The following is a 27,457-nucleotide window of genomic DNA, read 5'->3' as shown; positions in this document are numbered from 1 at the left end:
ACGGTAGTCGCCCAGTCAAGACCGGCGCCTCTGCGAGAATCAGGTGAGCGTTACAGCTACCTCATGTCAGAAAAAATACAATCTGAGAGTCCTAGACGCGTGAGGGATCATGGGTACAGTGGACATCACACTAGGGATAGTATAACTGGCACGCCCTGTGTCAACGCCCTTTTTCGAGTTACAAAAAACAAACTGTAATACTCCACAGCTTCCACTAGATGTCGGCCTATGCACAGCATGTGAATCTAAGCAGATACAAACATCAGAAATACGATTACGGTGAGTAATGTATCCCTTATGACTTTACTCGCAGGCTGTTAATTCAGCCTTGGTGATGCACAGAAGGGCCACCATTTTCCATTTTTAGGGCCGCCTTTTTTTGCCATTTCGTGTGGGCTTGCTGTTTGAGGTCTCCCCCTGCCATTGTAGATGGGAACGACCTTGGGGGCTGTTTTGTCTTCATCAGGAATCCTGTGTATTGCCCGTCCAGGCACCAGAGTGTCTGGAAAGCCAAGAAGCAAGAGAGGAGCCGAAACTCTGCAGCCCTTTGTCTCCCCTCCCAGTGGGGCGGATGGCTGTCCCGATTGGATGGCCAAACTGCCCGTTGCTGTAAAATGCAGGGAGAGAATGCCGAAGTTGTGTTGTAGTTCCTGATAAAAACTCTGAACTGTTTTGTTGCCTTTATTATTTATTTATTGATTCTCCTCTGCTTCGCACTTTCCACCTCTCCCCCCTTGCATGCACTTTTCCCCTCCCCCTCTCCCATGCACTTGCACGTTCTCAATGTCACTGGGCCTAGTAAGATCGCTGTTTTGTTCTCCCCTGTTCCCCTCCCTTGCCTTGTCGCGCTCTGAAACACTTGTGCACGAGAAACAAAATATCAATCAATCAGAAACCTGGAAGCTGCTGACAAGTCGGCCATTGGAGCTGAAACGGAAGAGCAAGATCAAGAAAACATGGCTGCGATTTGTGTAACCGCAGCCTGCTGTTGCCCTTCCTTCCAAGCGACCTGGGAACTCAGAATACCCCGACCCAGAGCCTGGTGAGATCCACTAGACTACAGAAGACCCACATTTTGAGCCAGCCCTTGTTGTGCTGAAACCTTGCAGTGCTGCAATACCCTGGGACCTCGAGCCACTGTGCGGTGCATGGCCTTCCGAATTCCAAATTGAGCTGAAACTTTGTTGGCCTCCTGCTGGACTTCCAGAGACGTGAATCGAGTCCGAAAAGTCCCATCACCAGAGTGATGAGAATCCGATCTTCCGGCTCCTGAAAGGGCGCCAAAACCACATCGCATCCAGCCATGAACAAACTCTTGCCTGGAGCCTTCCCTGTGATCCCTGCTGCATTTGCCCTTCCAATATCCTGTCTTCATGATAAAGGAATTCAGCGACTGGGTTTTTGGCTGCAGATCCTGAAGTCTTCTTGCTGCAACTCTTATTCCGTGCTAAGGTACTGTGTTGGCTGGGGTATTTACTTACCTTAAGCCTGTGTGATTTCTGTAAAGCTTTTGGGTGGTGGTTTTTGGGAGTCCTCTCATCCAGTTCACCCAGGCCCACTGCTAAATATTTTCCAGACCACTAATCCATTTTTGAAGAACATTACCCAATGGAAAAGATATATAGATGACATTTTTGTCATCTGGAAAGGCTCGGCAGCAGATCTTCAAAATGTCCTCATTTGGATAAATACTCAATCGGTTTCTCAAGTTTACCTCTAACTCGAGTAAGAAAGAACTCAACTTTCTGGATATAACAATAACATCAGACATGCAGTCGAAAACATTATATGTCAGACCATACAACAAACCTACTGACCGTAATTCAATGCTTCATTACGAAAGCTTCCACCCTAAACATGTGCGGGATAATTTACCATTGAGCCAGTTCTTGAGACTAAAAAGGAATAGCTGTACCAAAGAGGATTTTCAAGCAAGTGCTACCAATATGAAAAACAACTTAGAACAAAAGAGGCTACCCTAAAAAAATAACCACGCAAGCCTTAAAAAGATCCAGAAACAACCATTGCGAATCACTATTGGAGTACAGGGAACATAGCGCACTGAAGAGTCAAGACAAAAAACTAGTATTTGTGAACACCTATAGCGACATGTCCAATCAAATCAAGAAAATTGTTCTTAAAACTGGCATGTCTTGAGTAAAAGCGAAATACCAGCCCCTAAACCGGCGGTAGCCTTTAAACGCAGCAAAAACGTCACTAGGAATTACATCACCACCAGAACTGAACAGCATAGAAGCATTAGAGAGATTTGGAATATGCCTCCCATTACTGGTCATTTTCCGTGTGGTCATTGCATCTATTGTAACTCCACCAAAAGAAGTACAGAAGTCAATTTGGGTCTTGGTTCCCCTTGGAAGCAAATTAAACATACTAATTGTAACACCAGCATGGTCATTTACACCATTTGGTGCCCCTGCAAAAAATTCTACATTGGGAAAACTGACAGAAATGTGAAACTAAGGAGAGGCGAGCACAAGAGCTGCCTCAGAAATAAAACTACCAATGCTCCATTGGTAGATCATTGGATTGAGTTTGGACACAAAACCTATGACCTACAATGGACGGTTATATACAAACTAATGCCTGGTCCTGATACCAATAGAGACAAACGATTGCTTTTTAGAAAATAACTACTACTAATTTTCTTAAGCAAAAGTGCGACCATAGGCCTCAATGAGAAAACTGATTGGCTAAATATTTGACATCACATTGGAGAATGGGAAAAAAAAGCACGGTTTGTGATCCACTTTAGCATCGCGATGTAGCCCTGTTTTCCACCGTTACCTCTGTGCAATACACAATTTACAATGACCCAGGTGACCAGCTGACCCGTGTTCTTCAATGGCTTTACACCATGGATTTATGGGTGGATTTCCCCAGCCGCCAGTGAAGCACTTCACTGCAATCAAGCGTTGGAAGAGGGGTTTGTTCCCGTACAAGCAGTTAAGCAGTGCTGCAATTTAGCATTGGAAGAGGACTACACTCCCTTGCAACTACGTATAATTTTAAGCGGCTTGTTGTATACAAAACGGTGGTCACAACAGCATGAGTACGTAGAAATATGGAACACGAAGCTGCTAACGCGTGAGACGATCACACCTGACAACAAAATATTACAGGATGCAACATAGTATTCTGATGTCCCTAGTACGTCTATACGTTTCTTCATCACGTGATCTATCACATGATGGAGGCGTTCCAATCGCCATGGGAACGCAGTGACACTTTCCGCATTTAAACGAGCACATCGGATATGCTCGAATTCATGCATCCTGCCACGCCCACATTTGCATTGGGAAGACGGCGCCGAATGAGGAGTAGAGATACTACGTCAAGGTAATCAGCGGCTTTCGGCCAAAAGATGTAGTATTTGTGGGCGTTTGGGTAACTCGTAGGTAACTCGCCTTTCTCTGCCCCCTCGTTTTCAGCGTTTCGCTGTATTAATATCTCTGCGCACGGGAGACTGTGAAGCCAGAAACACGAGGAGAGGAGCAGCCTTGGGCCCCAGGGATTCCTGTCTAAACGTCGGACCCCGCATGGAGGCAATCCATGTACATTCAATAATATATTGTCATTTTGAGGTAATTGTCCAGCGGTCCGCGTAGAGCAAGGGAAGCTCATCGTGTAGTTTCGGATTAGACCTAACAGTGTTGTATTTTTGATTATTTCTTTTCAGAAATAAAACCTTCGCTTCCCACATGGGGCTCGGGCAGAACATTAGCCCACGGCAAGGATTTTAACACCCTGTACCATCTTGCACGTTGAGCAAAATTGGTGATTTGGCCTTGTGGACCCTCTGGACCATCCAATGGATGGTAAGCAATTGTATATGCCTATTAGCCTCACACAGATACTACTTGATGATGCCAAGTCCCACCGAAGAGGGATAGTGACTTGTGTTTAAAAGCTATGAGATTTAGCTATAGGTATGGGAGTTTAAGTTGTTTTTGGACACCTGAAACTGTCCTTATGTTGGCTTTATGTGTTGACTATGAGGACACTTTGAAATTAGCCAAATGGAGTTAGAAATTGCACTCGCTACTGGTAATCTGTACACTAGTTTATGTTGGCTAGGACATTAGGACAATTGTTCTAATCATCCCTTCTTGTTTTTTCTTTTTTCCATAGGTACCAAGTGGATTCAACTTAATGGTTGTTTGTTGGATGCATATTCCTTTGAAATGCTAAAAGTGGCAATTGAGTTCACGCCATTTTGTACATTTTTGTGTATTTAGAGCTGAAATATTAGAGACCCAATTAATGTGTTGGTCTTTGTGTTTTAACTTAAATAGTGCCTCGAGACGCTATACAGTGCACCATTTGTAGATATCGACGCGACAGTTCCCTGACGAATTTCCCTTGACTGTGTTTTCACCCTGTCCTTTTTGTGGTGTGATTGATGGAATGAAACATGTTGGATGAATGTATGTTGAGAAGGGTGTATGTGTAAACTGTTGAATGATGGAATATCATTTTGTTTGAGTTAAACCTTGTTTTGCTAAAATTATTGCATATTTTGCACCTGCACTAATACACTTTTGAGTACAAAATAGCTCAATTTTGAGTGGACAGTTACCCTGCCATGCCCCCCTACACCCTAGACTTATTGGTTGTTGTTTTCTCTCTGTTGTTGCAATGAAATTCTTTTTCTAAAACATTTTTTCATTGTTGATTGTCTTTGCGCATATATATTTTTATGATTGACTCTACTTATCAATAAAAAGTATTTATATTTTTTTCTAATAACTGCCTGCTAATTTAATGAAATTGGGTAGTTTACAACCACGTGGTTGATCCTATGGTTACCTATGTGGAAAACAAACAAGATGCCTGTTTGATCTCGTTGTTAAGTATTAAAGGTTGTCGACCTTTTTGAGGGTGGTCAATTACGGGATTCCCTTCCCTTTTTCCTCCTTTTCGTGTTTGTGCCACTGCTAGAATCCTCCTAAGGTGTCTTCTCAGAAGTCCCTGGACCCTAACTAACTTCAAAGTGAACTGCTTACTTGTTGAACAGTCTTCCACAGGAACTCTTGGCTGTTGCCTGCAACAGAACCCTATCTCCCCTGCCAACAGCTGGCTCCTAGGCCACTAGGGTCCCCTCTTCTGCCTCTGAGTGAACTCATGCAATAGACTAGGGAAGGACTGGATAAGTAAAGGATTCAGTCTTTCTCCTATAAACCAATCACTGAGCTCTGGGTCATACTGCCCCCAGCCAAGGACTGCCCTCTACCCAAGCCCCTCCTCTGGCAGCCATCTTCAGATTTTTACCACACGTTCAAGTGTTGGTAGTCCTAGCTTTTTGCTCTTTGAGCTTTGTGTTTTTCTGTGATTTTCTGGTAGGATTTTTTTTTTTTTTTGTCAATCGAGCCCGTGTGCTCCATTGCTTATCCATCCGATCAACGGGGGGGATCTGTTTTTCGGCTTCATTCTTCGCCCCTCAAGGGCTTAAATCGTCAAGTGTTCTTCTTGGAAGTTTCCAGAAGTCAATCAGGCCTACACCGATCCGGACCATGTCGGAGGAGGAGGACGGGGCTTCCCTCTTCAAGATCTGCGGTTTGCGGAATGTTTTCATGGACGACAAGCATTCCCAGTGCCTGTATTGTCTACACCCGACGTACAAGGAGGAAGATTGTGAGATTTGCTGTGGCTTCTCCAAGTGCACAATGAAGGACCGGCACACCTGTCTGGCGAATAGCCTCAAGGCTGCTACCTAGAGTGGTTCTCAGGGGCATGCCTCATCCGGATCCGGCCCACCTGAGCAGGCTTCTAAGTCTTTTGGGGGCGCTCCATCCGTGGGGGCCCAAGACCATGCTAAGCACTGAGAGGCCGCTTCCACCGGGGTCACCGCGCAAGCCATCCCGCGATGGTCAGGGTGCGATGGTCTACATCTGCTTCGATCTCCAGCCATCGCTCCAGCTCTTCGTCAAGGAGAAAGTCAGCTACTCCAGGGAAACTTCGGGAGAAGCCAGAGAAGTTCAGGCAGGACAGGGGATCCGTCCTTTCGACGCAGGCCAAGGTGCTCCAGGCCAAGACGTCTTCTTCCATGGAGATGCTGGCGGCCGCCCTCTTGGCCCAAGGTACTCCGGTGGCAGCCAGAGTGTTGCTTCCTCCCAGGCGGGAGGCTTAGGCCAAACCGGTGGAGAAGACTCCAGAGAAGAGGATGCCGGAACTCCGCCCTAAGCCGACCCCTCATGACCCGAAGAAAGGGGGTGAGTGGAAGAGATTCAGGGCACAGATATTTCATTGTCTGATGAGGAAGAAGTTGTTTCCGTCCACACCATTCCTGAGGAGATGGGTGACTACGACGACGAGAACATCAAGGGCTAGCCTGCCAGAGGCAGCAAAGACTTGGCAGGGGATGACAACACAGGCGCTGTGCCCAGCGATCCTCTCCCCAAGGCACCCTCCAGGGATCTGTTGCAGGATATTCTCTCGATCCTCCACACACTGGTGTTGAAGATTCAGAAGAGGATGCCAACGGCACCGCCTGCGACTCAGACTGGAATCCCGTTGACACCGGGGCCACCTCTGCTGAGGAAAAGGAAGAGGCACCATATGCCTCCGTTCTAGCTGGCACTGCCTCTCTCCCCACCCCACAGGGAGACGGGGACAGACATGACTATGACTGACACCGATGACAATGGTGGCCTCTCACCGCCGCCAAGGGCCTCTCCACCAGACGAGGTGGGATCCTTTCATTCCACGATTGCCTGTGCGTCAGAACTTTTTCTGCTCACCCTGGAAGAGAAGCAAAAGGAAGGTTTCCTGTACCAATGCTGTGAGGCGAAGAGGAAGAACATTCTGTCGGTACCACTCCTGGACGACATCTGGGATGAGGGGCTGGCGCTCCTGAAGAACCCCCTCTCGGCACTGGCTAAGAGAGACCAGCTAGAGAAGAAGTATCAGGTGCTGGAGTCTGCACCCAAAAGTCTGAGGTTGAAAGTGTTGGGGAGGATTCTCAAGATGTGCTAATTCCTCTCTACCTTATAGACCCCCAGCTCTTTTGCTAAACTTTAGGGCTTTGAACTTTTTTATTCTGTTCGTTTTCTGTGTTTAGTTCTTAGTTATGGAGTTTTAGACTACTCCATAGGCACCATCTTTTATATTTGTGTCACACAGCACCCTCAGTGCAGTGACACAGGATGTCTTTTAGACTTCCAAAAGGTTTAAATACCTTCTCTGGGATAAACTACTGGTTCCCAGAGAATGTAAAGTTAAATTGACTTTACTAGTCTTTTTAAATTCCTAGACCCAGCACACACTATCTTGCTATAGAGTGTTGGAGGGGTTACCTAGAAACTCATGTAGTCATCAAATGCTACCCTTTCCTATCGAAATGGCTAGTGGCATTACCATGAACTGCCATGATTTTTCCCGACCACGAACACCGGTAGCTAAATATCGCAGGAGCCATTTTTTCAAGATGGCGCCTTAAGCCCTTTTGTTTAAACAGTTCCCAGTCTTCTTGTTTTGCCATTTCTTTTTGGAAAGGTCCTTCTAGTGTTTGTCTCTGCATGCCAAACTAGGTTTGGTCCCTTTGTTCTATGCCTTTGGCGGGCTTCAGGACTGAAGACCACCTCTGGCGTCTGAGTGTCTGGGGTGGGCATTAAGAGAGGGAGGTGTCCGAATCTCCCTGTGCTTGGGTCTCCTAGGAGACCCAAATGCACTCTGGCGTGATTGGCTGGCTGACTGTCCAGCAAGGACAGCCACCCTGCTGGGTGAGTGGCAGCTAGGCTGGAATGAAAGGGTGAAAACTGTTAAAAAGGCGAGGTTCATCTCAACAGAGAAGCCCCTTCAAGGACGACTTCTTCCTTTTGAGTTGGTGGGACCAATCAACTCGTAAGCCACCTGGATGCCATTCTCAGAGCTGGTTAGGATTAACCAGGGGGAAGGACACCAGCTTGTGTGCTTGACTATAGCTACTCGAACTGAAGATCTTCCATTTTGCCCGCTTGTTTGACCCGTCCCTGTGCCGTGCAGGAGTCCCCCAACGTCTTCCCTCTTGTCCCCACGACTGAGGCTCAGGAACAGTAAGATCTGCAGGAAATGCCAGGAACCAACGTCTTCAGCTGCATCTTTTCTTCATATTCAGATTCTGTGCCAGCCCGGATGAGAGAACTTAACCTCTCGCGGTGAAAGTTTGTGAAACTTTCCCAACTTGCAGGCATAATCTGCTTGTCACCCAACATGATTCTTTTTCATACAAACTACTTCTGAGAACTTTGGCGAAGACTTTACCGTTTACTACAAGAACTGCTCTTTCCTATCCAAGACACTAGCCCATTGACTTTGGCCTAGGCCTATTGAACTGAACCGTGTCCTCTAGTGAACTGAAACTATTTGCACTGCCTAAGAAAGTGTTTGTGATCTTTTCTATTAACTTGTGCTTTTGTTCTCCTATTGAAAGTGACTGAAATGCCATGTTACTTCTATTTCAGGGGAGCCTAATTTACTTAGAAACTTATTGGTTTGGTACTGAATTGTATTTGTGTATGATATTAAGTTGCCTCCTTCTAGTGAATGTTGCCTCCTTCTAGTGAATGTTTTCTAAATGACTGTGTAATAAATTAAGTGTTTTACCAAGAAACCTTAAGTGTCTACTTGAACCACTGTGATTGTAAGACCTCTGTGTAACCTCTTTTCTGTTGCTAGTGTAATCTGCTTAGATTATATGCATAGGCCGACATCTAGTGGTAGCTGCAGAGTATTACATTTGTTTTCGAAATTCGAAAAGGGACTTCGTCACGGCGTGCCAGTAATACTGTCCCTACTGTGACGTCCGCTGTACCTATGATCCCTCACGCGTCGAAGGTCCCTCAGATTGTTTTTTTCCCCCATTGTGAGCAGTCGCATATAAGCGGAGTGCATTTTCGGCTTACGCCATTGACTCATAAAGGCTTTAATATTAGTTTATCTTTCTGTCCTTTATCGACGCCGTGCATCGACGCTGTGCCTCGACGCGACGAAGACTTCAAGAAAGGACAGGACTGACCGTCGAACTAAGATCTCGACGGAACAACCCGGCCTCAGAAAGCTCACCGGCCTAGGCCTTACAGTAGGGAGAGTGGGGGTGGTCATAACATGTATTTTCTCACCCCTTCCTTGGGTCACCGGCTGCTTACCCCCAATAAGGAACGTACGTCATTTAAATTCTGCCCGTCCTGCAATAAAACGTACACTTGGGTCGACAAGCAGAGGGTGTGTAACTTTTCCTTGAATTGGGACCACAACAAGGCTCATTGTCAAGCCCGTAAACTGCTCCGACCCAAGACCCTCAAAGATAGGACTAAACATTGGGCCCATCACGCCATGCAGGCCGAGGCCGCCATTGAACATCGAACGAGCTTCCAGGACGGCAGCGACGCCGTCCTCTCGGACGGCAAGGGTGACGGGGAACCTCTGTGTTCCCCAGTGCAAGCCCCCGACCCTAGCAGACAGGCCGGCGGTTGTGTTGTGGGGATGACACCCGGCGGCAAAGGCACCACCCTCCCCCCACACCAAGCACATACCCTGTGGCGATGTGAGTGTCACACGCCGAGAGCCGACGTCTAAGGATAAATCTTCGGATTCACGGTCCTCTGGGCACCCCGAGTGGCTGCCTCATGGCAAGCCCGCTAAGTCAAAAGACGGCCTACATAAAACTCCCTCTCCCAGCCTTCCGACGTCGAACGACACCGCGCACGCTGTTTCCGAAGTCGAAACTCAACCCACACCCGGGGAAAAGCCCAGGGAGTCAGGACTGTCCCATCGAGTGGAGAAACATGTCCCCAAGGCCCCTACTACGGTCTCTAGCTCTAAAAAAAAAAATCGGCTTCTAAGAGCACAGATCATAGGGAGAAACATAAATCCAGGGATTCCTCTCAGAAAGACAGGAACACAGACAGGCAAGATAAAAAGGGACACACCTAGGGAAGAGCCGGAACCTGATAGGATTCCCACACAGGACATCCCTGATCCTGTGATAGAGGAGGAGGAGTTATACAGTAGCCTACTGTACCCCCTCTATCCCTGCCTCTACCTACCCGGGGTTTATCCCCAGTTCAGCAAACTGGTCTGCCCAGGATATAGATAGGGTTCCGAAACTTATGACCTTTCTTGCACATTTTTTCGAAGAACACCCCCAGGCTCTTCAAAGCCTAGCAAACACGCCTCCCACTACCCAGGCGTCAATCTCTAAGGCTTCATCTGTGGCCTCTCAGTCCCGTTTGTCTACACACCTGTCAGGAAAGAAATTTCACCCCCCAGTGGAACTGTATCAAGAACCTGTCCACAAGGCACCATGCTTCTCCACTGGCCATTACGACCTAGATGTAGGAGCTGATGAGTACCCAGACGAAAATACCTATTATGGTGATGATGTCGGGGTTGACGACGTCCGTGACTGGGACTATCAGGGTGATGCCGAGTCAGTAGTCTTTGCCATGGACTCTCCAGTCCCGCAGGACCCTCCCTTACCTGATTCCCCGGTAGACAACCAGCCCTTGTTTAACGCCATACTTCTCAGGGCTGCTGAACATTTTGGTATCGAGACACAGGAAATCCAACAAGATAAGGATTTAGCTGAAAACCTCTTGTGGGACAAAAATCCAGCAACTCAATTTATCCCCTTACTCAAGTCGGCACAGAGAAGATTCAACCTTCTCTAGAAATGCCCAATCCGATTATAGCGGTAAACCCTAGAATCAAAAAGCTTTTCCGCCCAGCACCTATTGAACCTTTGCATATAAGGGGCCAACTTAAACCAGACTCTCTAGTAGTTACCACTACCCGGAAGAGAGCGGATACCCCCTTGGCCTCCTCTGAAGCTCCTCCGGACAAGAAGAGTAAAAGAACTATATATAATGAGACGAAAAATAGCATCTTCGGCGGCATATCAGGCATGAATTGCTATTAACTCCACCTAGCTAGCAAGCTATGACTGTACAAAGTGGGATGAAGTTACTGCCCTTGCAGAATCAGCACCTGAACCACTCGAAGCTAAGCTCTCCTTTGTGGCTGCTGAAGGCAGAGCAATGGCAAGCGTCCTACCCGAGAACAATTTCGATGCAGCAGATAATGCTGGTCGCGTTATTGCTGAGGCCACCATCCTCCTGCCTCCAGACATGAATCCAGACTGCGTGGCTTAGGCAATCTGGATTCAAATTAGAGACACAGGCTACCCTGCTCAACATGCTTGTTGAGCCCAATGTTTTATTTGGAAAGGCAGTTGAGGACATGCTGAAGTCTGCCAAGGATGAATACGAGACACTCAAGTCCCTTGGCCAACTAACAAACGATCAAGTCAAAGAAGAGGCAATCATTTTCGGCAGTTTCGGGGGAAAAACGCACAGAGGCACCGGCTATAGTCAAAACAATAACCAACAGGCAACCCAGGGGACAGCGCTGATGTCGCGAAAAGGGTAGAGGTTCCCCCACCAGAGGTGGAGGAACACCCTCCAAGCAATGACACCCCGCTACTAGTCCGGGGGATGAATTTCACACTTCACCGACGCATGGGAGGGGATAACATCAGACAAGTGGGTGTTATCGACGGTAGCGGGAGGTTACTGCATAGAACTCCAGGTAATCCCATCAAACCTCCCCCCCGTGCCAGAAAAGACCGTCAAGAGAGGAACAACTCATTTTGGTGCTGGAAGTCTAAGCTCTACTCCTCCAGGACGCCATCAAAATCGTGCCGTACAACGAGGTAAACAAGGGTATTTATTCAGCATGCTTCCTTGTAACAAAGAAAGATCTGACCATGTGCCCGGTATTAGACCTGCGCCCTGCAAACAAATTTGTCAAGCCACAAAAATTCCGCATAGCAACGCTACAAGAAGTAATCCCTCTGTTAAGATGTGGGGATTACATGGCAACATTGGACATGAAAGATGCTTATTTTCATATTTCAATGTTCCCAGCGCACAGAAGATTCTTGCGATTCAAATTAGCAGACCAGCACTACCAGTTCAAAGTGCTGCCCTTCGGGATAGCCTCGGCTCCAAGGGTGTTCACCAAGGTACTGGCAGTGGTGGCGGCGCACCTTCGCAGGGAGGCAATCCCAGTGTACCGCTACCTGGACGACTGGCTGATCACGGGAGAATCCTACCATCTTTGCAAGATAAACACGCAGAGGACCATAGACCGTCTCTTCCAATTGGGCTTCTCAATAAACGAGAAAAAGTCAAGTCTTGTACCAAACACATCAACACAGTTCCAAGGAGCTGTGTAGGCTTAGCCTTCCCATCCATGGAAAGAGTACAAAACATGCTTCGGCAAATACCCCAGTATCAAGCTGGTCTCCTGATAAGCGTACGCAAAGCTATGCGTCTGCTAGGCATCATGGCATCGTGCATTTACCTGGTCCCCCACGTGCATGTGACCAATGCAGGAATGGTTAGCAAATCAATGGTCTCGGGCAAGTGATCAGTGGGACGATCTAGTGGTTGTTTCGCCTACGCTGGTTCAAAACCTACGCTGGTGGTCAAGGGAAAATCTGCTCAAGTGGAAACGGACACGTCACTTTCCGGGTGGGGGGGGCCCACTACCTTCAGCACACGGCCTCTGGTCACAAGTTACTGCACAGAACCACATCAACCTACTAGAGTTATTGGGGATCTTCTACGCACTGCAAGCTTTCGAGAACCACCTAACAAACCAGTTGGTACAAGTCCTGAGAGACCGCACCACCACAATGTTCTGTGTCAACAAACAGGGAGGTACACACTCTCCAAATCTGTCCAAACTGGCTCATAGAATATGGAGGTGGGCACTCAAACGAGTGATGTCCCTGTCCTCTCAACATGTTCCAGGGGCACTCAACACTCTAGCAGACTCTCTCAGCAGAGATCCTCTGCCAGAAGAACACACTGACGTGGTAGAACACATCTTCTCTCTATGGGGCTACCCCTCTCTAGACTTGGTTGCTACAAGAGAAAACAAGCAATGCCCAGACTCCACGTCCACGTTCCCCCCCCCAACCTCCGATGTGGGCGAGACAACTGTGGTACCCACATCTGCGCAAGCTGGCGATGTGCGGTCGCATCAAGCTCCTGTACCAGGTCAACCTGTTGATTCAACACGGGGGGACATTGATGCACCCACAACCTCACTCTCTGAACTTGGCAGCATGGCTCCTGAAGTCAGAGTTCGGACACCTCAATCTTCCACAGCGGTGTATGGATATCCTAAAGGAAGCATGGAAACAAAACACCAGACACTGTTTTCCTCAAGTGGAAGAGATTCGTCATTTGGTGCCAGTCTAAGCAAATCGACCCAATAGAATGTACTCCATCACACATTCTAACATACATGCTCCACTTGTTGGATTCAGGATTGGTATTTACTCCTTTAAAAGTCTACCTAGCAGCTTTATCAGCCTACACCACCTCTCAAAGTAAAGTCTCATGGTGGAAAGTGCCAGTCATTAAAGTGTTCATGGAGGGAGTAAAGCGACTACACCGTCCAATCTCTAATCCCCCGCCAGGCTGGGATCTCAATGTAGTGCTAGCAAAACTCATGGACACTCCCTTCGAGCCTTTGTATCAAGGTACTTTTAAACACATTACCTATAAAACTGCCTTCGAATGGATTGTGTCCTGCAACGTATTCCACATCTTTGACATGTAATGTCCACAGCTGTGCACTTCTGAAACTTTTACAGCAGAGGGCGTCCTGCATCGATGACCTTGTGTCGATGTCCCTCGAAGGCCTCCGTCGAGGGCGACGTCACCAGATGTTATAAATAGGACGCACGGCGCCCGTAGTCTCAGTTCTGCTACTGCCTTCCCTTCCTTCAACGGCCTCACGACGACCTACCGGGGAAACTCTTTGAAGCTTTGAGATTCGCTCCTTACGCAGGAAATCTTGAGCCTGCTGGAGAAAGGCGCTATAGAACTAGTGCCTGTAGCGGAGAGGAACAAGGGATGGTATTCCCCTTATTTTTTGATCCCAAAGAAAGACTGGGGATTGAGATCCATCATAGACTTGCGTTGGTTGAACAAACTTCTCAGGAAGGACAAGTTCAAGATGGTCACTTTCTCAAGTCCTTCAGGCCCTTCAACTTCAGATTTGGTTGGTATCGCTGGACCTCAAGGATGCTTACTTTCATGTGCCGATTCATCCTGCGTACAGAAAGTACCTAAGGTTTGTGGCTGGCGACTCGCACTTTCAGTTTCGGGTCCTGCCGTTCGGATTGACCTCCGCCCCGAGAGTCTTCACAAAGCTAATGGTGGTGGTGGCAACGTACCTCAGGCGAGGGGGGGGGGGGATTCACGTCTACCCCTACCTGGACGACTGGCTGATCCGGGCATGCTCCAGAGCAAGCATTGGATAACCTCGGTCTCACCTGCCGCACCCTCCACAGGCTGGGCTGCTCCCTGAATTTCAAGAAGTCACATCTGACACCTTCCCAACAGCTCCAGTACATCGGGGCTGTGTTAGACACGTCCTTGGGGAAGTATTCACCTCCCAAGGTAAGGGGTCATCACATTGTTCAGATGTCCAGAGTCTCCCGGCTTTCGCATTCTTAAGGTTGCTCGGCCTCATGGCATCCTGCATTTTTCTGGTGCCAGAGGCCAGGTTGCGGATGAGACCCCTGCAGTGGGCTCTCAAGATGCAGTGGTCACAGTTCTCCGGCAAGATGTCGGATCCCGTTCAGATTCCACTCTCGGTCTCCCAGGATCTTCTGTGGTGGGCCAACGAAGGGAACCTGATGAAGGGGAACAGTTTTGGCAACCGTGGCCAGAGGTGACGGTAGTGACGGATGCTTCCCTCACAGGATGGGGCGCTCATGCCAATGATTTGACAGCCAGCCGTCGTTGGTCTCCGTCGGAGTCCAAACTCCACATCAATCTGTTAGAGCTGAGAGCCATCAGGCTAGCCCTGAAGGCTTTTCTGCCTTCTGTACAGGGGAAGAGTGTCCTGATCATGACAGACAACACAGTGGCCATGCATTACCTCAACAAAAAAGGGAGGTAGGGGTCACTCCCATTGTGCAGAGAGGCAATGCAGCTCTGGTTCTGGGCCATCCAGCAGGAAATTTCGATCTCGGCAGTTCATCTGGCCGGATACGAAAATGCGGCGGCGGACGTTCTGAGCAGGCAGAGCACGATCTCTCACGAGTGGGAGTTGGCTCAGGGAGTCCTTCAGGAGATCTTCGCCCTTTGAGTAACTCTGCAAGTGGATCTCTTCGCCACCAGTGTCAACAGGAAGTGCGAGAGATTCTGCTCAAGGGAATTTCCTCCAAGAGGAGCCTTAAGAGACACGTTTGTTGTGGATTGGTCATTCTCACTGCTGTACGCGTTTCCTCCAGTCCCTGTCATTCTCACGTGTTGCGGAGGTTACGGAGGTTCGGTTCCCACATGATCCTCATTGCTCCAGATTGGGCCAGGAGAGCGTGGTACCCAGACCTTCTCGAAATGTCAATCTGCCCTCCATGCCGTCTTCTCTACAGAGAGGATCTGCTCTCGTGTGAGGGGGTAAGGAAGAGAGGGGAGAGTGTGGAGGGGGGGTCATGTTCTCCATCCAGAGGTCAAGACTCTCAACCTTCACGCTTGGTATCTGAAAGGTTGAGGTATAAGGATTGGGACCTCCCGGATGACATGCTGGAGGTGTTGCTTTCGGCCTGCATCTTAATTCCTGTACCGTTGCCATAAGTTCTGCGACTGGTGCAGAGATCACAATGTTGATCCTTTTCAGTGCTCCAGTCCTATGGTTTTGACTTTCTTACTTTCTTTGGCCCACAGGGGCCTTCAAGTGGGTACCATTAAAGGTTACCTGGCGGCGCTGTCTATCTTTAAGCGGTCGTCTGAAGAATGTTCTTACTTTAAGATTCCTTTGATTTCTCAGTTTCTTAAAGGACTGACTAATGTATTCCCGTCATCCCCTTTCCAGGTGCCGGTTTGGGATTTGAATTTGGTTTTGAAATTTCTCATTGGTGCTCCGTTTGAACCTTTGCACTCTTGTCCTTTGAGATTACTGTCCTTCAAGACTGTGTTCTTGGTTGCGGTTACTTCCGCTCACAGAGTGAGTGAATTTCAGCCACTTTCATCTAAGCCACCTTTACAGGGTTGTACTGCGAGTACGTCCCTCTTTTCTACCTAAGGTTGTACCTGAATATCATTTGAGTCAAAAGGTGGTTCTGCCATGTTTCTACCCTCCTCACCCTGGCAAGGAATAGGAGCGGCTCCATCGGTTGGATCCTAAGAGAGCTCTGTGCTTTTACATTTCTAGGATGTCCAGGGTCAGAGTGGATAATCAAATCTTTGTAGGATCTGCTGGCCACCGTTTGGGCCAGGCTGTTACCAAACAGACCTTGTCCAGGTGGATTATCTTCACCATTACGGAGTGTTGCAGACTGGCGGGTAAAGACCCTCCTGAAGGGTTGCAAGCTCGTTACATTAGGGGCATGGCTACTTCCACAGCCCTACAGCGGGGGAGTTCCTATTAGGATTTGTGATGCAGCCACATGGGCTTTCAATCCACGCCTTTGTTAAACATTACTCCCTGGATACAATCCATGGTCAGGGTATGGCCTTTGGGAAAGCGGTTCTTTATTCCGCAATCTAATTGAGTACTCTAAATACTTTTCCTTCCTCCATTTACTGGTACTGCTTTGGGAGTCTGTCAAAGATGTGGAATAAGTTGGAGGACACAATCCATTCGAAGAACAAGTTACCTACCAACTGGTAAATTTCTTTTGACTAGATATTCCTCCAATGTATTCCACATCGCCCTCCTAGCCTGCCCCTCTGGAGAATTTCCTATGCAATTGCGGCTTACGTTTCTGCAAGGCTATGTGCAGTCAAGCAGGCATGAGACTGGTGCCACATGTTCTTAGGCAAAAAACGTAAACTGAGGCTACAGGCGCTGTGCGTCCTATTTATAACATCCGCCGACGTCGCCCTCAACAGAGGCCTTCAAGGGACATCGACCCGACGTCATTGACGCAGGATGCCCTCTGCTGAAAAAGTTTCCGAAGTGCACAGCTGTGGACTTTACATGTCAAAGATGTGGAATACGTTGGAGGAACATCCAGTCGAAAGAACGTTACCAGTTTATAAGTAACTTGTTCTTCTTAGTGGCTATTACTTCCATAAGACGAGTCAGCGCACTCCAAGCCTTGTCACTGCAGGACCCTTTCTTTATCATCCATAAAGACAAATTGGTTTTACGGACTCACCCTGGGTTCTCCCCTATATTAATTTCCAAGTTCCACGTAAACCAATCAATTGAGCTTCCGGCCTTCTTTCAGAAGCCAACTAGCTCAGCTGAGGTCAAACTCCACACACCAGATGTTAGGAGGGCGTTTCTCTTCTACGTAGATAAAACCAAACCGCTTAGGAAGACTGATCAACTGTTTGTCTCCATGGCTACAGGCAGACGAGGAGAGCGCGTTTCCAAAAGAGCCATCTCCAGATCGATAGTCAAATGTATACAATTATGCTATTCATTACCAAACAAGACACTGCCTTCTACACCAAGAGCCCACTCCACACGGGGCACTGGGGCTACTGTGGTGTTTATTGCAAGCGTCCCCTTAGACAGCTTTTGCAAAGCAGCTACATGGAGCTCAGTTCACACCTTCACTCAGCACTATTGCATTGACACACATTCCAAGACAGATAAAGGTGGGACAAGTGGTTCTAAAACATCTATTTGCCACTACTCCTTCTCACCACCCACCACCTTCTCATAACACTGCTCACTAATTTATGCATAGCATGTGATCTAAGCAGATTACACAAGCAACAGAAGGAATAAATTACTCACCGTAATCGTATTTCTGGTGCTTGTATCTGCTTAGATTCACATGCGCCCACCCTTCCTATCCTGAGAGAAGGTGCATAGATGTTATATAAGCTTCTACATAGATCTGCTTGGATACAACTGTACTCGCATGACACCTCATGTCACCTCATGTCAGAAGAAAAACAATCTGAGGGACCTTGATGCATGAGGTATCCTGGGTACAGCGGACATCACACTAGGGATAGTATTACTGGCACGCCCTGTTGACGTCCATTTTCGAATTTCGAAAACAACAACTGTAATACTCTGCCGCTTCCACTAGATGTCGGCCTGTGCATAGCATGTGAATCTAAGCAGATACCAGCCCCAGAAATACGATTACGCTGAGTAATGTATTCCTTACTGCTCACATTCCCTCTTGAGATAAGCCTGGCTGCTCAGCTTGCTACCACAAACTGTGTAGTACAGACCTATACCAAAGGTTGGTTTTGCTTACACCTGTAGTCCTAATTGTATGTGGTGGTCCCAGAGAGTACTGCATGCAATTCTGTCTAACAGCAACCATCGCCAGACTCTGTAGTCTCAGCTGCGGCAAGAAAGAAATCGTCCAACCCGTCGACATCTGTTCCCCCGGACGGCGAGGGGAAGAAATTGGACGCCGTGGGACGGAAAGTCATTCATTTGGCGGCGACTATGGTCAAGGCGGCCAACGCCTTAGTGATCCTAGCCAGATACGACCGGGAGATTTGGTACAAGATGGCTCCGATCCTGGATTTCCTCCTGGAGGACAAGCGGGTAGCGGCAATGAGATCCTTCAGGAAGGAGAGGTGGCGTCGGACCATGCCATCACGGTGGCCCTGGACATTGCAGACATGGGGTTCCGCCAGATGGAGAACAGTGTTTGCCTCAGTCGTCGTGGCTGGCTGAAGGCCACCAAATTCACACAAGAGGCCCAGACGAGGGTCCTGGACATGCCGTTCGACGGAGAGAATCTTTTCGGCAAGGCAGTCGAATCTCTTCAGGCCATCAAAACCGACACCGAGAGGGCCCGTGCCTTTGGCACGCTGCAGCAGCACCGTCCTTTCGTCCCTATGTCCAAGGGTACCACCTGTGGCCCGACAGGAACAACACATCCCTCAGCTGCCGCTGGAGGTTTGAACCATGTTAAGAAAAGGGGCGATAGAGCTGTTTCCGAAGCGACTCCGGGGCTTCGGGTTTTACTCCAGATACTTTCTGATAAGAAAGAAGACCGGGGACTGGAGGCCCATTCTCGACTTACGACGACTCAACAAGTACATCAAGTCCCAGAAATTCAGGATGGTCACGTTGCAGCACGTGCTCGGCCAACTGGAGCAGGGAGACTTTGTCGTTGGTTGGTCTAGAGGACGCGTACTTCCACGTCCCCATTCACGTAAAGCATTGCAAGTTCCTGTGCTTTGTCGTACAAGGGAAGCACTACCAGTTCAGGGCTCTCCCCTTCGAACTGAAGTCGGCGCCCAGAGTCTTCACAAAGTGTCTGGCTCCGGTGGCGGCCCACCTAAGACTGCAGGGAGTTCATGTGTACCCCTACCTCGACGACTGCCTCATCCGTGCCAAGTCGGAGGACATCACCGTCGATCACGCAGAGAGGACCGTACAGCTGCTCACAACGGGTGCTTTCCTGGAAGGGTGGGGGAGCACATACCGGACGTCTCGGCACCAGGGCCCTGCGGCTACCGGTGGAGAAGATGCTACACATCAACGTACTGGAACTAAGGGAGGTGTTTTGGGCCCTCAAGTAGTTTCTTCCATCCCTCAAGTGCAAAGATGTGAGGGACTTCACGGACAATACCACCACAATGTTTTACATCCAGAAGCGGGGGGGCACCAGATCCCTGGTGTTAGGCAAGATTGTATGCAGTACCCATAGGGTGCACTACAACAACCTTGACCTCCTGGCAGTAGTAACCCAACCTTTGGTATAGGTCTGTACTACACAGGTTGGCAATGTGTACGAGTAGCCAGGCTTACCTCAAGAGGGGTCAGTGTGAGCTGTAGGGGAGTTAAACAGAGGTTCACAGTGACGGGTATTCAAGCAAACACACACAGGGTTTCTTGATAAACGCTTGTTAATTTATTTACCAGTTAGTTAATATAAGCCTTCTTTAGAAGGGAGCACTGTAAAACACCACACAAATATACTTCAGAATTACACAATCTTAGTTCAGAATCAGTCAATACCCATTTGGGATAGCATACAGCAGAGACCTACACTCACAGGGGACCTCAATTGTTAGGGTGCTGTTGACATTAATGTATTACTGTTGGCATTCAGAATTAGTTTAACAGCAAGTAAAAAGGGAAAATATTATTAGAGCAAACAAGAGACCACAAATATTTCTTAAGCAGGCAAATACTTTTAGGTCCCCCAATAAGAGTCATTCAGTTAGAACAGGCTCAGCCAGTCAATAGGCAAGGGTCGAGATAGGCTGAAGCACTTCTATGGAGGTAAGTAGAAACGTCTTTGCACAATGTTTCAGAAGTCTTTGGAGGAAAAGATGAATCGATGTAGGGCCACAAGCTGTTTAGACTTGAGTAGCAGAAGATGCAAGAAACTCTACAGCAAGAGGTACGTTCTCTTAGCCTTTGTACAGTACCTTTAAAATGAAGAAAAGATGCAGCAGATGACTCCTGTTCCTGTGCAGCTTTGCAGATCTCTCTGTGCCTGGGCCTCAGTCTTAGGGACAAGATGGAGGACGTCGGATGCCTGCAATGCACTGGGACGATCAAAACTCGCAACCGGCAAACTTCACTCTCAGTGGCTGTTCAGTGTTTCAGCTCCTCGCGTTAAATAGCAACACAGCGGTTCCTGGCCGTCGAGATGGACTTTCCTTGCTTCTGGGGTTCCGCACTCTGTTAAGGGGGCTCAGGCTCGGTCAGTCCTGCTTCCTGGCAGTCCGTAGGATCTTCCTGGAACTCTTGGCCAACTTAAAAGCAATGCATACAAACTGGTGTTCCTCTCCCTGGCTCTACGGTTTCCAGCAGCAACTCTGTGGAAATTTCAACCAGCTTCGAGATGGATGTCCAGGTGGCTTACTTTGGAGTTTATCAGTCCCACCAACTCAAGGGGAGAAGTCGTCCTTGCAGGGGCTTCTCTGTCGATGCGAACTTGTCATTTCGGCAATGCAGCAGGGCTTCACCGGGCAAACCAACGGTCCAGGAGTTGCAGCAGGCCTCCTCTTCAAGTTGTTCTTCGGTTCCTTCGTCCAGTGGTCGACTGCCTTCCAAGCCAAAAGACTCGCCTTTTATACAGTTCTCTCCCTTTCATTCCAGCCTAGCTGTCACTCACCCAGCAGGATGGCTGTCCTTGCCGGACAGTCAGCCAGCCAATCATCGCAGAGTGCATTTGGGTCTCCTATGAGACTAAGCACAGGGAGTTTGGGCACCTCCCTCACTTCCTGGCTACCCCAGATACCCTGAAGCCAGAGGCGGGTTTCACTTGTGAATCCCGCCAAAGGCAAAACGAACAAAGGGGCCAAACCTGGTTTGGCACGCAGAGTAAATCTGAAGGACTTTCCATAAAGAAATGGTGAAAAAAGAAGACCGTGCCATTTTGACAAAAATGGCACCCAAGGGTGCTTTACTGCAGCTGCGATCGCAGCCTGCGGTAAAGAGACACCACGGTAGTTAAAGGTAAACCACTGCCACCAGACATTTATCGATGAAAGGGGTAACAACAAAATGTTACATGAGAAGCTAGACAAAGGGGATACTAGGTAACCCCTCCAGCACCCTATTGTAAGATAGTGTGTGTGCTGAGTCTAGAAATGTAAAGTATAAAGTAAAGTCAATTTCACTTTACTGTTCTTGGAAACAGTAGTTATCCAAGAGAAAAGGTGTTTTAAGCCTTTGGGGAAATGTGTAAGACTTCCCTGTAGCACTACACTTAAGGTGTTGTGTGCTACAATGTAAAAGGATGCCTATGGAGTTTGTCAGGCTCCAAAAACCAACAGTGTACAAATCACATTGCCCCAAAGCTCCTTCATGTCGCCTACTTTGTAGAACATCTTTACAAAGCCTTTGTTTGATGTACTGGACCATCTGGGTGTCACCTACACTAATTACGCAGATGACACCCAGATACTCCTACCCCTTACAGGTATCTATGATACAGATGTATATTGTGTGAATTAAATCTACACCATCATTCAGGCATGGATCCCGCCCATGGCCAGTGCCTGAATGATGATAAAACAGAACTCCTAATTGGAGGCTCACAAGCTAACCTAAAAGAAAATTAAGTCCCAACTACAACACATTCAACATAGATGGGAACAACATCCCAATTGCCAAAGCAGTAAAAACTCTCGGTTTCTACTTAGATGCAACCTCCAACCTTCGTAAACAAGTAAACGTGACTGCTTCAGCCACTGCCTACACAGGCAAATTAATCGGAGCTTGTAGACCTTTGCTGTCATCAGAAAGCGGTATTACCCTAGCTAGAGCTCTTATAGGTTCCAAACTGGACTATTGCAATAGCCTCTACCTAGGCGCCAACACAGCTGTAAACAATAAACTTGAGACATTGCAGAACAATGCGCTCAGAGCTCCATTGAACATTCCTAGAAACGAACATATCTCAGCAACAAGGAAACGATTTAAATGGCTTTCGATAAAAGAAAAGATTGAACTTAAAACCTTATGTCTCACATTCAAAGCGCTGAACCATTTAGCCCTCCCCCCACCTCACAGAAAAATTCACTCTGAGATCATCCTCATGGGTCATCAGATCATCTAACAACTCTTGCATTACGCTTCCCAGGTACAACAGTTTTTTGGTCCTGGCTGCCCAATTATGGAACTTCCTCCCCTCTGACATTAAGTCTATCCAAGTACTAGCCAACTTCAGAAGAAGCGCCATCTCCTGGATACTCAGCAAGAACTAACTGCCGCCCAGCCCCCTACTTGATCTCTACCTCTATATTTTATATCTGCTAGCCGGGCACATCACCTACCCACGCTACTGCAAACCCTTCATGCCTATCCTCCCTCTCTTACCTCTCTGCTACCACCCACACCTCCCATCCTATTCGTTACCCACTTTGTATTTTGCTTCACTTCACAGATTTGTTACGCCATTTGTTGTTACTCTCCTTTTGTATCTGTAGTTTTTACACTGTAACTGCATAACTGTATGTGTAACTGCATACTAAAGCGCTGAGATACCTCTGGGTCAGGTGCGTTATATAAATAAAAAAACAAACATTAAAAATACATGAGAGAGTGGGAAAAGGGTCTCCCTCTCTCCAGGTAAAAATGAAAAAGTCCTAGAGTCCAGCAAAAGAGCTGGGGGTCTATAAGGTAGAGTGGAATTAGCACATTTCTGAGAATTCTCCCCAACAAATGTTGTGTGTTTTTATAAATGTGTTTGAATCTATGACCAGTGCTTACCCCAAGACTTAACATTGCCTTCTTGTGTATATATAATAAACCTTTATTTTTTATAATATTTCTGGTTGTAAGTGTTTCTATTGAATCCTTTGTGTACTACAGGTTCTTTGTACCTTCCTACCACCCTCTCCCCCTCCTAAAATGAGCCTGGCTGCTCTGTCTATGCTACCATATACTCAAATGGTACAGCCTTATACTAAGAGTGGAGCCTTGTACTGTCTCAGTTGAATGGTTTTACTAAGCCCTTAGTTGGACTTCAGAAAAACTCTCCTAACAGGGATCTAAAACCATTGTGATAGTTTTCTAAAGTCTTACCGCACAGTGAACTTTAGGAAAACCCCCCTAACATGCACAAGTGGCTAGAATTCGGAAGGGAGCTGAGAGGACTATTACATTGAGAGAGTAAGAGGAGGGTGTTGGTGGATATGTGCCCCCTGTATGCTGTCTAAATTTCCAACTTACCTGTGATACAATAAATACTCCTTTCCATGCCTTGCCTTCCCGTCCTAGTTTGTCAGCTTCTTGGTGCACCCTGCTACACTGAATATTCTACCATATTTTACTCTGTTTGCATTTTTCTTTCTATATGTTAATGGCATCTCGTAGGCACGCGCCAGGTATACTGCTGCTCATGTTTTGCACTGGAGAGAGAGGCCTTTACCACAGATGTTTGGAAATTAAAACACATTTTTATTTGATTTTAATTTTGTCACAAAAACACTAGCACGTTTCCCTATTTATTTTTAACTGCACACATCATCCTGCTTTTCCATTAAAGTGTAAAGAAAAGAATGAATTGTATAGTAAATACCCACATGTGTAGGCAGAAGCATAGTTTAAGACTAGGTGCAAAAGGTGCCTGTAAATGGCGATACAGAAGTTGTACAATCACTGTTAAAGGTACATAATGTTTTTCACATGTATAACTGCTCCTGATCGTTGAACATGCATCCACTTGCAAAGGTAAATTCAATATTTGGGGCACTTTAACCTGACACAGCTTCTCATGTGCTAAATGCGCTTTGGTCTCCCTTCATTTGTTAGACAAGATTACTTAAGTAATTCATGTGATTTTAGTTTTAAAGTCATTTGGTTTAATAGTACCAATTCTTACGCATGCCATGCTTTCTCTCTATCCTTGTGACAACCAGACTCCTGTGGAAGAGGTTCCTGCAGCTATTGCTCCCTTCCAGGGACGTGTCCTTATTGGAGTGGGCAAGCTCCTTCGAGTATATGACATGGGGAAGAAGAAACTTTTGAGGAAGTGTGAAAATAAGGTGAATATCTTAAATATGTTAGATGTACCTTGGTCACTGAATTACCGTTGAAAGGGTGCCTTTTCTGTTCCATCAACTACCTCAGGTCCTCCTCATTTAATTATCATAGATTTGCCAACCAGGATATGTTCTGCTATCCAATATTTATACTGGACCTATCACCACAGTAGTGGTCTTGCATCAACTGAGCCTTGTCCGGAAGCTAGCAAATTGTGGCCTTGCCAAAATGCCCCCAGACCTTAATCTCTGGATAATAGGAAGTATAAGTGAATAAAAGTATGTTTTAACTGTAAAACATCAATGTTTTTATTATAAATACCTTTCTGATGCTTGTGGATCTGCTTAGTCACATGCTGTGCATATAGTCTGACATCTAGTGGTAACCGCAGAGTATTGCATCTTTTTTTCAAAGATCGAATGGGACGTCGACATGGGCGTGACTGTGACACTTCCCTAACGTGACGTGCAATGTACCCAAAAACCCTCATGCATCGAGGTCCCACAGGTTGATTTTTTCCGCCAACCTAGTTGGCCGCTTCTGCGCAGCTCGTAAGAGGTTTATATTGCTTGTCTAATCCCACTGCATGCAGTGGTTTAGTCAACTTCAACCATCATCTCAACGGCTGTTTCATGGGATTCCTGCTCGCCAACGCCTCCATCCCCGATAGCTCGGCGACTGTTGACTGCGTGGCCTTGGCCTTCAGGCCCCGCCTTTATGGTAGGGGGGAAAAGGGCCCGGTTTTCTTCTTCTCTTTGAGAATGTATTTCTTTCTCCAGCGTGGGGTCTGGCTTGGATTCAGATGCTCATGAATATTCCCCGTCGTCAGGCTGGGAATCCTCGATAAAAGAAAAAGCTGTTTCAATTTTGTTTCTGAACTGTCTTTCTCCTAAAAACCAATCACTGAGCTCTGGGTCATACTGCCCCCAGCCAATGACTGCCCTCTACCTAAGCCCCTCCTCTGGCAGCCATCTTCAGATTTTGACTGCACGTTCAAGTGTTGAGTCTTTGTGCTTGGTTCTCAAGCTTTTACTGCGATTTTCGTTTTTTGGAAGTGTTATACTTTTTTTTTTTTCAGTCAATCGAGCCTGTGTGCTTTATCGATCATCCTTCCAATTAACGGAGTACGTTTTTCGGATTCTTCAGCGCCCCTCAACTGCGGATTTCATTGAGTTTCTTTGTGGGGGCTTCCAGAAGATTCTTCATGCCTACACCGTGTGGATCATGTCGGAGGCGGAGGATTCCCCTTCCCTTTTCAAGCTTTCCTCCGACTGCGGTTTGCAGAATGTTTACATGGACGACAAACATTCCCAGTACCTGTACCCAACGCATAAGGAGTAGGATTATGAGTTTTGCCGTGAACTCTCGAAACGCACGTTGAAGGATCGGGCTAAACGGCTGGAAGAGTGGGTGCGGGCAAAGGCCTCTGCACTGGGTGGGTCCCAGGAGCATGCCTCTCCCGGATCTGGGAAAGCTGAGCGGGTTAAGTCCTTTGAGGGCGCCCCTCCCGCGGGGACCAACAAAAGGCCAAGCACTGCGAGTCAGCTATCGTCGGGAGCGCCGCTGCGGCGGGCTCCTCGACGGCAGGGGGCGTTCGACATCCCTAGCTGCATCGGTCTCCAGTAAACGCTCTGGATCTTCATCCAAGAGGAAGTCAGATCACCCAGGCAAGCTGAAGGTGGTCCCGAAGACGACCAAGGAGAAGACCAAACGGGGTACGGTGTCTGGCCTACCCTCGGCAGAGAAGGCCAAATGGTATTGAGGTTCCGACCCGATCCCTAAGGAGAAGAAAAGGCAGGACAAGGTGTCTGTGGTGACCGTGAAGGCCAGCCAAGCAGGACAAGGGGCCCGGCCTGAGTGTGAAGGACCAGGTGCACCAGACGAAGTCGGCGCCCTCCATCGAGGTGGTTGGTGTCGTTCCTTTTGAATGCCGCAGGGGCGTTGTTTAAGCCTATTGAAAAGACCCCGGAGAAGAGGATGCTGATCATCTCCCCGAGACTGTCCCCTCTGGACGCAAAGAAGGGAGTGGGGCGCTGAGGGCCTCCACGGCATGGATATCTCCTCGGCTGAGGAGGATGAGCTTGTTTATTTCCAGACCATCCAGGAGGGTGATGGGGACAAGGGAGACACCGGAGTCGCGCCTTACGACGAGGGCGACGCCGAGGATACCGTTGAGGGCGACTGAGGGCCTCAGGACGAGGGCCTTGGCCCTACTCCTACACCCCAACTGCCTATCCCTACACCGCAGCTGCCACCTAGACATCTTTCAATGGACATTTTCTCGACCCTTCACATGCTGGTATCCGAGATTCACTGGTCTCCGTCCCCCTGTGGCGCTGGTGGCGGCCGGCTGACAACGGTGGACCGCCGGCCAAGAAGAGGAAGAGGCACCAGCTGCCTCCTTGCCACCGTTCACCTCCCTCTCCGCCACTCCGCACAGGTGAGACTGAGTCGGAAACGGCGACGACGAAGGGCACGGATGACGACGGCGGGATGGGGGACCTCCCATCGCCTCCGCCCAGATCTTCCCTGCCGGACGAGTTCGGATTGGATCATTCTATGTGGTGATCTCCAGAGCATCACCGCTTTTCCAGCTCACGCCGGAGGAGAAGGAGGGCTTCTTATACCAGCCTTGCAAGGCGAAGAGGAAGACAAACCTTTCAGTCCCGCTCCTGGATGACATTTGGGATGAAGGACTGGTGCCCATGAAGAACCCTTCTACAGCCCGAGCGCAGAGGGACCGCCTAGAGAAGAAGTACAGGGGGCCTGACTCTGCACCTAAGTGCTTGCGGGCCCAGCCGTCACCGGACTCCGTGGTTTCTGCTGTGTCCAAGAAGAAATTGCTGAGTTCGACGTGTTCTGCAGCGTCCACCCCTCCGAACAAATAGGGGAAGAAGTGGGATGCGATGGGTAGGAGAGTGATCTAGTCTGCGGCGACGACCATCAAGGCTGCCAATGACCTCTCTATCGTGGCACGATACGACCAGGTGCTGTGGTTTAA

At 48.2% G+C, this 27,457-nt stretch overlaps 1 protein-coding gene across 3 annotated transcripts in view; it reads left to right on the top strand.

Moving 5' to 3' along the window:
- Window positions 1–27,457, top strand: part of SF3B3 (splicing factor 3b subunit 3) — a 702,426-nt gene that overhangs the window by 518,471 nt on the left and 156,498 nt on the right. For all 3 annotated transcript variants that reach the window (XM_069654935.1, XM_069654943.1, XM_069654952.1), the window contains exon 21: window positions 24,333–24,458. In XM_069654935.1, coding sequence (XP_069511036.1) covers window positions 24,333–24,458 — 126 coding nt within the window. The remainder of the gene's footprint in view (window positions 1–24,332; window positions 24,459–27,457) is intronic.

The sequence above is a fragment of the Ambystoma mexicanum genome, chromosome 1p, assembly GCF_040938575.1.
Source record: "Ambystoma mexicanum isolate Mex_15411 chromosome 1p, UKY_AmexF1_1, whole genome shotgun sequence".
Taxonomy (NCBI): domain Eukaryota; kingdom Metazoa; phylum Chordata; class Amphibia; order Caudata; family Ambystomatidae; genus Ambystoma; species Ambystoma mexicanum.
The sequence above is the reverse complement of the archived record's forward strand: the minus strand, read 5'-3'. Positions and strand labels throughout refer to the sequence as shown.